At 32.6% G+C, this 12,283-nt stretch overlaps 1 protein-coding gene across 3 annotated transcripts in view; it reads left to right on the top strand.

The window, feature by feature from the left end:
* The window catches only part of Slc4a10 (solute carrier family 4, sodium bicarbonate transporter, member 10), a 280,912-nt gene that overhangs the window by 184,136 nt on the left and 84,493 nt on the right, over positions 1–12,283 (top strand). For all 3 annotated transcript variants that reach the window (XM_005393324.2, XM_005393329.2, XM_005393323.2), the window contains exon 5: positions 5,559–5,719. In XM_005393324.2, the coding sequence (XP_005393381.1) occupies positions 5,559–5,719 (161 nt within the window). The remainder of the gene's footprint in view (positions 1–5,558; positions 5,720–12,283) is intronic.

The raw sequence follows: 12,283 nt of genomic DNA, 5'->3' as shown, positions 1-12,283 counted from the left end.
AGACATGTGACACACACTCAAATTAGTAACAGACATTGAAGAGCAGGATAGATGAGCTTTGGCTGAGATGCAACACTTTAGTGAAAAAGCAGAATAAATTTATTGAGGACCTAGAAATTTAATGGCTTTTAAGGCAGCAGAGTACTCGCTTTGCCCGCACATAGACTGAAGTAGCAGAAATAATTTTTTCATGTTGCCTTTGTTCACCCTAAAAGGCTAATTTGAGTTAATTCAAGAATCTGTTTGATTTTTCAAACGCAATTTAACTCTAAAACATAATTAGCATAATAATTTCAAGAATGTTTTTCTTTTGGTTAGTATTCAGGTGGGATTAATAATTGTCTGCCCTAGTTATAGAAATAAAAATGGTATTTTATCAGCACACAGCACCTGTCACATATGACATCTTGAATAATTCATGCCTATTATTGTTGCCAAATAAAACTTAAGCAAAGTTTTAGACACTGAAGCTAAAAATTTGAATCATAATTATTTAATAAATGTTTGTAAAAACCAGCTGTTCACTTTTTAAAACTATAAGAAGCTTTTTAAGAGGCTGATGAAATGAACACAATTAAAATGTTCTGCTTATAAATAACATATAATGTTACTAATATAAAAATGAGCAGAGCTACCATAGCTGTGTAACGGTGGGGACACATTGGACTCAGTATGATTTGACTCACTGTGGCTGCCCTTTAAAAATGTTTGCTACGTATTAGTTCATAAGAAGCAGAGCAGAGAGTGGCAGCTAGGCCTCTGATACATACAAGGCCATAAGGAAAAGGATTATTACATCAAAACGATTCCTAGGAAGGTGTTTTATAATCAAAATTAGTAAATGTTCAAGTCATTTGGATTTTTTAGTGAAATGAAATGAGAAGATTTATGAATTAAGAACAACTAGCATCTGTAATCAGCGAGTTTGGATGTATGTCACTTCCCCTTTAACTAGCTATAGCTTTGCTCTTTTTGCACAGTTTATTCTTTGGCTTCATCTTACTCACACCCAACCCTCCACCTGCTGTGCCTCCACCTGTCCTAAAGTGGTGTTTTCTTTGAAACTTATATTTCTATTACAAAGGCATAATTTAGATGATACAGGAGATCCTTTCTGCTTGGATCAAATTAGAGAATAACAATTCCTAGAAAATGGAGTTAGTGGTAATTGAATACAAAGAAAGAGTTAAGTTTTCTAGCAAACATCTGTTTCTAACTGGAAAAAAAATTTCTTTTGCAGATTTTTAATGAGTATTATAGAGCAATTTATCATCCACTTAATCTTCTAAGACTTCATGAAACTCCCATTTAAATTAATATTGTTTAGTAGAAAGAGACTTCAGTCCGTTAATCATGGATGAAAATAGATCCAGGCATAGTGGAGATGAACATAATCTGCTCAGTCTTCCATTCCTCCCTCTCCCCCTACAGAACATGTCGTGTAATTGGCCTACAATTTTTATTTCATTTTTTCATCATCCATCACATCTCATTCATACTCTGAGAGTCTTGTTTGCTTTGGTTTGCTATTCAAACAAATGTCGGCAGAGTTTACTGGAAAACTGGAACACATTGCAGCCCTTCAGATCATTAACTATGATCAGACATTTTGCAGCTTGCAGTATATTCACTGACTAAAAATTCTTGAAACGAGACCTAGTATGTTCTCAGACCTGCTAATTTCTCTCTTTGAAGATGAAATGAGTGACAAAAACAGAAAAGAAAGATATACTTATATGATATATATATATATATATAATTTTATAATATAATCTCTAAAAACATTCATTTAAATATCTCTTAATGCTTTTGGCATCCTTCTGGAATTGGCATAAAACACTGAATCCTGAAATGTTTGGTATCTTTAGTAACTTGACATTTGTAACTTGTGGTTCCTTTTTATGGAAAGTACCTTCTGTCTCCTCCTATAATATTCATGAAACCTGCGGTTACATCAAACCATCCATGCATGTAACTTATATTTGGTCATTTTAACTACCAAACTGCTTAAAACTTCTAGAGACTCTATTCTTTTCTAATAGAACTGACTCCCCCCATTCGAAAAGAAAACAATATACCTCTTAGATTTATTTTTTAATGTATCATTTCAGAACAGCATAAGTGGTCTAGCCAATTTTGACAAAGAGAAAAATCTGTAAAATGGAGGAAGCATTATCTTTTCAACAAATGGTACTGGTTCAATTAGAAATCTCAGGACAAAAAGAAATTTTACCTTATCTAAGCTTCACGGAAAAATGAGAACTAATTGAAATTAAATCATAAATTTTAACTAAATAAACAAAGCTAAAAATTTTACATGGAAACACAAGAGAAAATCTTCAGCAACTAAGGCTAGGTGATGAGTTTTCACACATGACTACAAAAGCACAATCCATAAAAGAAAATATTCATAAACAGGCCTTCCTCAAAATTAAAAATTTGTGCCACAAAAAAGCCTATTCATAAGTTGAAAAGACAAGCTACAAAGGGAAAGAAAATATTTTCAAATCATTTATTCAACAAATGTGATACATACAGAATATATAAATTTTTTAAGTTGAAGAACATAAAAATAAATCAATTAGAGAAATGAACAAAAGGCACAGGTATTTCACCAAAGAAGAGGGATATATGGCAAATAGCACACAAAAATATATTCAACATTACTAATCTTTAGGGAAAGGTAAATTAAAATTGCTATGATTTATTCCCACATATTTACTAAAATAGCTAAAATAAAAATAGCTGTAATAATAAGTGCTGGTGAAGATATGGAAAAACTAGATTTTTAACACATTGCTGGTATAAATATAAAATAGTAGAACAACTCTAGAAAACAGTTTGCCAGTTATTTATAAAACTAAGCATACATTTATTCTATTACCCAATAATTGTACTCTTGGGCATTTGTCCCAGAGAAATGAAAATTTAAATTCATGCAAATACCTTGGGGTGAGTATGCATAACAGATTTATTTGTAATAGCAAAGCCTGTGAATAATTTAAATGTCCTTAAATTCTGAAAAATTGTCCAGAAATATTACATGAAAATCATTTTTTCAAAAGAAATATATGTATTTTTTCCTCAAATACTATTACACCCTTTTATAACCCTACATCTTTCTTATTACTCATAGAATGAAAACTATATTGAATTCTAACTTGGCTCTTTAATCAAATATCACTAGTTTAAGGACTGCTGTATGGTATTTATTTTGCTCCTTTTGTCTGAAAAATCATGTCAGTAGTATATAAGATGCCAGAAGATTTAGTAAGAGTAGCATTGACATGCCTGGTGCTCTTTGTGGAAAATTTCATTATAACCTCTTCCACCAGATATGATGTTTGAGCCTAACTCACAAAGGAAAAACATCTATTTTTATCCAGCACAGTAGACAAAGAAAAATGTAAATAGTATAAAGAGAAAAGAAGAAGACTATTTTTCAACTTGGAATTGACTTCTGAAATAGGTGAAGATTAAATATTAAAACAATTGTTTTTGCTCTAGCCATTTGTGTAGATCTTTGAACTGAAAAGGACCACAATGAATTTAATACAAGAAATTGCATTATGACAGGAAATGGGGACAGGATTTGGGCAAAAACAAATTAGAAACAACTAGGAGTTGAATACTAGTTTGAAGGTTATTTGGCTAAATGATTATCATGAGCAAGTTATTTAATGTGCTGACCTTGTCTCATCTTTATACAGATGAGAAAACTGTAGCCCAGAGAAGTTGAAAGATTTTCCTTTTATGTATAAAACCTAGATTTCTTTTTATTTTCAGCTAATCCAAGGCACTATCGGCAATAATAGTCCATCTTACACTGTCTATCAAGAAGTTTATATACCTGGCAAGAAATACTAATTTATTGCATTTATTAAGATTATATTCAATCTGGTCAGTAATTCTAGCTAGTATTTTTATGTTTGTATGGGTAGCTAAAATGGGGATCTGTATCAGTTGGTCTGAATTGTGCTATAAAAACATGTTCAATCTTAATGGCTTCAACCAACAGAAGGCTATTTATAGTTCATTAAGCATGCCCATCATAGATCATTGGAGCTTCTGCTCATCTGTTTATTGTAATTACTTAGAGACATCGCTTGACAGTACAGCCTTCATCTCCAACATTATTGGTTGCCATGTTATGGAAAAAGAGCTCAGGGGGTTTTATCTTCACATTTAAGTATTCCAGTCTGGAAGGGACATGCACATAGTTTCTGCTCTGACCTTATTGACCAGGACAAGTCTTGTCACATGGAGTCACCTGTTTAACAGGGAGCCAGTGGTAATGCCATAAATTCACTAGAAAAGGGGATAACCATTTGTGGTTCAGCAACAATACTCATAATCACCACATGGCATATGAAGTATTATGTCTCTGTCAACAGTCGATACATTTAAAGAACAAATAATAGGAAAACTCCTGTGGATAACATACTGTTTTATTAAATTTCCAGCCTTAAAGAGATACTAATCAGTCCTTTGGGTTAGCATATAGATTGTTTCAACTTCAGTGTTCCCTATAGGCATATCTATTTTATCATACAAAGTTTTGGCAGCTGTAGCTGTTCTTGCCTATGTTTCCTGTTCATTTCCATGCCATTGTTTTTTTTCCTCCCAAAACTCTAGGGACAGATCTATAGATTTCTTGATTTTTCTTGCTATTCTGCATATTAATCATTCTGACAAACTTTTGGCTAGTTACTTTTGGCAGATCTGTTTGATTCTCTGTCTAGTTACTCCCACATATTTATCATTTGATTACATTAAAAATAGTAGTATGATATCATATAGAGAATTAGTAAGATGGTACTAGGAGAGAGGAAGTAGATTAAAAAATGGGTGAGGACAGGATGATGAGGGAAATGGTGGGGAAGGGGAAAACAAAAAGGCAGTTTAGGCTGGGGTTAATTAGAAATTGCAGAATTAAATTGTTCTACTATTAAGATTAGCGTGCTAGTTGGTAAAGAACTGAATGATCTCTGCCAGAGTAATAAAAATCATTGGTTTATATTTATCTATCCTGCCTATCTTACTTATAAGCAATGGCATGTATTTATCAGTATTCATTTCATTCTAAGAAGGTACTGGTCTCTTAGTGGGCAAATCAATACCGTGATTCTTCTATTCTTTATCCCTGCTAGGACCACTGAGCAAAAGGGGTCTGAGTTGTAGTCTCATAGATTCAGCCCCTACAAAGTAATGCCATTACTAGATGTCATTCAAACAAGCCTAGTAAGGATGCTCCCTACAGAAAAAGGCCCCAAATTATGCTACACTCCTTAAAAATCTAATGGGAAAATTACCAATAACTAAATCAAGTTTAAATCCACCCATAAACAAAAAGGAATATTCTTTCATTTTCGGTTACTATTGTCTTTTCATTAAAAAGTATCCTCTCTCTTTTTTTTAGTTCTACAACAGAATCATGATGGCTGCCAGTTAAATATTTTTATTAACAATGCTTCTTCAGGGTGGGACCTTCTATTATTCTAAGGACTATTTATCTGTAATGTGGTATGTAATGTATTAATGAGAATATTTGTTTGTAGGTGGTTGAAGTTTGAAGAAGATGTGGAAGATGGAGGGGAAAGGTGGAGCAAGCCATACGTGGCTACTCTTTCATTGCACAGCTTGTTTGAGTTGAGAAGTTGTATTCTGAATGGAACTGTGTTGCTGGACATGCACGCTAACACCTTAGAAGAAATTGCAGGTATATCCTTTTTCTCTTTAGTCTATTTCATTCTCATGGATTAATTTGATTTCTATTATTCTCTTTTCCTTATAATTCCATATACATGTGAATTTTAAAATATAACTTTTTTTGATAAGTGTATGGGCCCCTGGGTTCTTAAAAGTTATTCTCTCCTATCCCTTCATCAGAGAGACAAGAAGAATAAGTAAAATCTCAGAGGAATACAGTCTAGCTTGCCAGTGACATGTATAGACTGAGAACTTGGACATTCTGACCACCATTCAATATTCATTGTTTTTTGTTATTGTGTTTGGACTATTACTATTAGAAAATTGAAGGAAAAAGCATTTTCACCTAGAGAGTGATTTTCCAATATTTTAATATAAGAAATAGCTAAATGAAACATTTTAGTAAATAGGAAAATTATTGGTTTGGAACTGACACAGAAAGATGCCCATTTATCTTATTTTTAAATTTTTAAAGAGAAAAAATCAAAGCAACAATTAAACAGAGTTTCAAAACAGGTTAGTAGGAGAGTTACAATAATAAATACATTGTATATTTTTGTCTTCCTAGTAGTTATTCAGAGTACAAGATATAGGTGTGATATCTTGTCCAAGCAATATTAGCACAAACCTTTCTTTTTAATGAACTAAGAGAAACTAGCTGTATAACTATCTTAACTGTCTTGTGTATAAATATATTTTTTCTTTTTCCCTTTCTTCCTTTTCCCTTTCCACCATCACAGTTTGTCTCTTCTTTTGAACAGTTTCTTCCCAATTCACAATATCTATTGTATGTTTTGGATCTCATTTACTTTTTCAATTTCTCACATTAGTGAGACAATACTATGTTTACACATGTGGGTCTAATTTATTTCACTTATGAGTGTGGTCTTGAGTTGCATTCAACCATTTATTTTAAATTGAATTAAGACTCTTGCATTTCAGGGCTCGGTATTTAGCTCAGTGGCGTAGTGCCTGCCTGGCAAGTGCAAGGTTGTGAGTTCGATTCCTGGTACTGGAAAAAAAAAAACAAAAAAAAGGACTCCTGCATTCCAAGGAAAGCCAAGTGATACAGTTGATATGTGTTTCATAATTTGATATGATGTCTAGTTCCAGGATGAGTGATTTATATTTGAATCTTGGAATTTATTGACTATCTAACAAAAGCAGTTATATTTATGAAGTAAATCACTGCTAGAGAAACAGAGTCAAAGGACTCCTACATGTTTTGATATTGAAGACCAACATAGTACAGTAAAAATAAAATCATATAAATATGCAGAAATTGATTTTGAAAGTATAAATGAAGCGATTAATGGAAAATTTGAAAAACAATAAATTATGAGGCAGATTTTTAAAAAAAATCCTACTTTAGGAAAAGATACTTCTATTAGGATTTATTTATGAAGCCAAAGGGCTTAAAGGAGGCTTCACTATTTTAATTATATTGTAGAGATGAAAAAAAAAAAACCTCAGAACTATGTGTGTGTTTCTAAAATCAGAAACATGGACAAACATAGTTTGTATTTAAACTATAGAAAAATGTTTGTATTTAATTATTGTTAAAAATAATATGTCTAATTTATTCTTTCAAATAGTTCCATGTGGTAAGTGTCTATATTATTTTCCTATTGCTGGGACAAAAATACTTGACACCCACAATTGAAAGGAGGAAAGCTTATTTCGGCTGAAGATTTCAGAGGGTTCAGTCCATAATCAATTGATTGCAAAGCAAGAAAAGCATGATGGAAAGATATGACTTTAAGTAAAGAGTGGCCAAAATCCAGAGAGAAGACCCAAAAGGGAGGAAGTGGCAACAACAATTCATCCTTCCAGCTTATGCTCCTAGTGACTCACCTCCTTTAACCAGGCCCTACCTTCTCCTAGTACTTTCAGCTTTGAACACATCAAGGAATTAATATTAGGGACATTTTCTACATTGCCAGTTATCGGGACCCCTTCAGTGAGTCTCCAATCTCCTGCCCAGAGTTAGGGCATAAGGCGGGGGAAAAAAGAGCAAAAGACAAAGTAGGGGTGAAGGCGGGGATCAAGCATGACTACTTGTTCTCAGGTCATCCAGAAACTTGGTTTTTATTCATTACATCTGAGTCATGGACAATGAGTGAAAGGCAATTGGTGTTTCCGGGTAAAAGTAATGGTGACTGTTGGGCTAGTGAGAAGAACAAAACATTCTTGGAAAGACAAGGACAAGCATGGAATGGGTTCAGGGAGGAAACTGTAGTTTCCCCAGATGCCTATTGTCTCCAGTGGTCTTATCTTGAGCTGAGAGCCCACAGCAGTCATTAGCCCTCTGCCTTCCTGCTGTGGCCAGAAAAGACTGGGAAGTTTTCTCCTTCCAGTCAGGCTCAAGCACAGGACAAGAACAAGCATGGATGTCCCCTAGACTCAGTTGGTAATTTGTGGTCCCCACAGATTAAGCCCCTGATGAATATATTGCCCTCATGATCCAATCACCTTCCACAAGTCCCACCTATGAACACAGGAGCCTATGGGGGGACATTTTAGATCTGAACCTTAACAGTGAAGTTTCCAGATTGGCCCAGATTCTAAGGGCTTCTGATTTCTAACCCACTGTTCCTTCTCTTATACTGATATAAATATACTGATCATTCCAAAACAAAGTCTATGTTATTTTCCTCTAGATCTGTAAAACACTAGTGCTTCAGAGCCTGTGTACTCACAAAGCACTAGGTTTAGCGACCTTAAACATAAACACTTAAATCAAGTTGTCTGAAAAAAAAGAGGTGTCATGAAATAGATGCTGTTAAAATTTTAATAGTTTGATCAATTTAAAATTATTTATTGTGGCTTTTTATACTCATATACACACATGCATTAATGTATATGTAAGAAGAAAAACACATATAGAAATATATCTTTACTCCTAATATTAAGGAACCTCCCGAAAGGAAACCACAAAACACCCCAAACCAGGAAAGGTAAACCTCAATATTCCTAAGTTTTATATACTACCAAGAGATAAATAACCCTTTGAAATATATGTGTTGTGTAAAAGACTGCATAAAGTTAAATATAGTTTGATATTCAGAAAGCATACAGGCAACAGTGACAGTTGGCATTAAATCATGACTTGAAATGTTTAATTTAAAAATTAAGAAACTTCCTAGGAATGAAGGAAGAGTAGCTATCCAGCTCAGTTTGTTACTTTTACATTTTAAGGTCTTGTCCAATAGACAGTTTTATACTTTGTTTAGAAGTTAAATGACTGGGCTTTTCAATTTAGCTTTGAAATTTAGCAACCTTTTCAGGTTGTACCATTATCTTTTGATACTCGTGAAAAACTTATTTTGATATTATTATTGTTATCCTAATTTCATAAATAAAGAAGCAAATATTGACAAGGTTAAAGATTTGCCCTGAGAAATTTTTGCTGCTTAACTCAGTGATTGCATTGTATTTGAAAACTCATTCCTCTAAAATAATTTTGCACTGACTATATACAACAAAGCTATCAAATTCTTCAACCTGGTAAAATTAGCCTCAGAGCATACTCTTCATTCCTTACCAAGCTTTGATTTGTTAATTTGTAATCCTTCCTTAGAAGGTATTCTTACCAGGAAATCTCTCAGTAATTTGACTAAAGCTCTGATGTTAGTTTAGTTTTATTGCTTAAAATGGTGTTTTTTTGCTAAGGCCATAGCCTCCTTGCTCAAGCTCAGTGTAGACTGTAACAGTTAGCTATGTTAAGTCAAGCTTTTTCGAGCAAATTACATTGCTTAAGTCTATTCTTAAAATGAAAGTAGTTCAACTGAAGCTTAATACCCCAGATAGCTTGTTAGTACTCTTTCTGCTTTTCTAATTAATCTGTGTCTTTCTAACGCTGAAGTAACCCAACTTGGATGTCCCATTTTTCAGCCCAGAGCACCTTGTAAAATGCCTTTTAGGATATGCTAGTATTTCACAGCTAACAACACACAGAAAAATACAATCATAAATATTTGTGTTGATCATTTTTACCTTAAATTCCTTTTCAATAGTTAGAGATTCATTCTCACTGAGCAATTACCATTTGACTATGTAGAATAAGATATTTTTCTGCCCTCAAAAATCAAATTAAATATTTTGTCCTTGCATTTCACAATTGCTTTCCTGTTTATATTTATTGACATCTTCATGTTTCAGCAATTGAGTTGTAATATAAAATGTGTAAAAGGTATGCTTCACCTTTTAAGACTTCAAGTTTTGCTAAGTATTCTCTTAAACACTATCATATTTTGTTAACTGCAATCATAAGGTAGGAAGGAGGCTATTTCTCTGATTGAAAAGAAGGATAAACAGAAGGTAATATACTAAAGATGACATTTGTAGGAAGAAAAAGATGTGTTTTGATTAACCTATAACAATTATTATTATTCTTGTTATTGTTTTTCATACTGGGAATTGAACTCAGGCAGGACCTTGCGTTTGCCAGGAGGCACCGTGCCGCTGAGCTTGACCTATAATTATAGATTTTGTCTTGTTTTGTGATCATTTGGGCTATCATGATTACCAATAAGAACTGAAACTTTTTCTACATGTCTTTTTTGTCATAATATTTTTATATGTTAGGAAGTTATCAACTAGGGACATGTGTTAGTCACTAGTTTTAAGTTTCCAAAAGTGGATCTAATAGTTTATGATTAAGGACACTAAACCTAGTTCTTTGGGAAAGCACAGTATCTGAAGTGCTAATGTTTTATAGGCCTAGAGGAAACTAACCTAGATACTGTTTTGGAATGATCAAGTATTTTTATATCAGTGTTCTGATATGTTTTTAACAGACTCAGAGAATTCCTTAAAGAGATTTTGGTAGACTTAGTAGCAGAAAATCCCATTTATATCTGGCAGTTCTGTCAAGAATTTCTGGTATAATTAAAGTAGGATTTTCTTTTGGATCAAGTTAATTTAAAATATATCTATTTCCCAATGTTTCAAAGAATTCAATAAATCTAAACTTCATCCTTCAAAATATTACTTAACCTTTTCAAATCCCAAAATCTCCAGATATATTTTCCTATCATGATTTATTCTGATATGGAATTAATTATATTGGAAATGCTTCCTAGTTATATTCATATATGTTATAGACAATTTTACGCTCTATGTTAATCTCTTTGAAATTCAGCATTATAAAAATTAAAAATGGAAATATTCTCTTGGCAGAGTGAATACTTTACCCTGATTCTGTCAGTGAGAGTTAAGAAGAAGTTAAAAGCAAACTAAAGTTAGTAGCATGGACAAATTATCAGTCATAGCTCTCAACTCATTAAAATGCCTTTTGTTGTTCAAAATATTTCAGTGAAGGATAAATCCCCAGTGTATTTCACTGAATATAATCTGCAGACTTGGAGGTATGGAAATAACCGTATTTTTAAAACTGTGTTTGTGTTATGATGATCTTTGGTCTAGAAGCTAAGTATTCTATAGTAGTTTATGTTTTTAGTACTCACATGGCAGAGTATTCACATTGCTGGCAAACAAAAACTAGAATTTAGAAATTTAATATCCTGTACTTATCCCTCATTATGCTTGGAGTTAAGATGATAGATTTTTCAAAGTGTTTACATAAGAATCTTGAGAAAGACAAAGATGTATATAATATTTTCAAATTTTCATAGCATCTCAGGTGTTTTGGTCATCAAGATGGATTGATTATGATAAAATAATTACCTAATCAAGATGACAAATAATTTTGTTTTTCTGAGGCCCTTCATACAAATGCTGCTAGTTTTTCTAGAGTTTCACATTAGAACAGTATGACCTATTTATTCTTTTACTTCTTGCTTTTATCAAGATCCTGACATTGTACTTTGGTGGTCTAGTTGTATTATTTAGACATCATAGCCTGCTGAGATTGTTGGGCTTGACTGTGAGCTTAAAGCCATTATGGGCCATTATCTATTCCTATTTTTCAAGTTACTACTGATACATATTCTAGTGGTGAACAAAACAATGTAAGTCATTACTGAATCAGATTCTCTTTAGTACTTAAATCTCACCCCAGTATAAGTGATATTCTTCAGCAAGAAGATTGACTTTTCCAGTTAATTAATATATTATTTGATGCAGTTATACTTTAGAGGAGTTGTCTGTGTGTTTTTGTGTAACTAGTGAGCAAATGAGTTTTTTTTAAGTATTTACTTTCTTCTATGAAACTGTTTGAAATTAAGACCTCATTACTGAGAAACAGTAATGCTAGTAGCAACCTATGGGTTTTTGTAGTGCTCAAACCTAGAAACATTTTGGTTACTAGAAATTAAAAATGATAAACAATGTATGGCTTATTATATAATAATTTTGATTTTGATTAGACTATCAAACTGAGAATCATATTGGGTAACATTTGGAACTGCCTGATAATGATGACATATTGGAGTTTAAATGAACATATTTAAACTTCTATTACAAAGTATATAATGCACATTTTACACATACTTTTATAACTTTTTTTGTTTTATTTTTGTATTTTATTATTATTTTAAAGTGGAAAAGAAGGATATCATAGTAATAGGGGGGCTTACCAAATTACAGACAAAGTGGTAGGTTGTTGTTTTAC

The sequence above is a fragment of the Chinchilla lanigera genome, unplaced genomic scaffold (genome assembly GCF_000276665.1).
Source record: "Chinchilla lanigera isolate Chin_1 unplaced genomic scaffold, ChiLan1.0 scaffold00048, whole genome shotgun sequence".
Classification (NCBI taxonomy): domain Eukaryota; kingdom Metazoa; phylum Chordata; class Mammalia; order Rodentia; family Chinchillidae; genus Chinchilla; species Chinchilla lanigera.
This window is presented reverse-complemented; position numbering and strand designations above follow the sequence as displayed.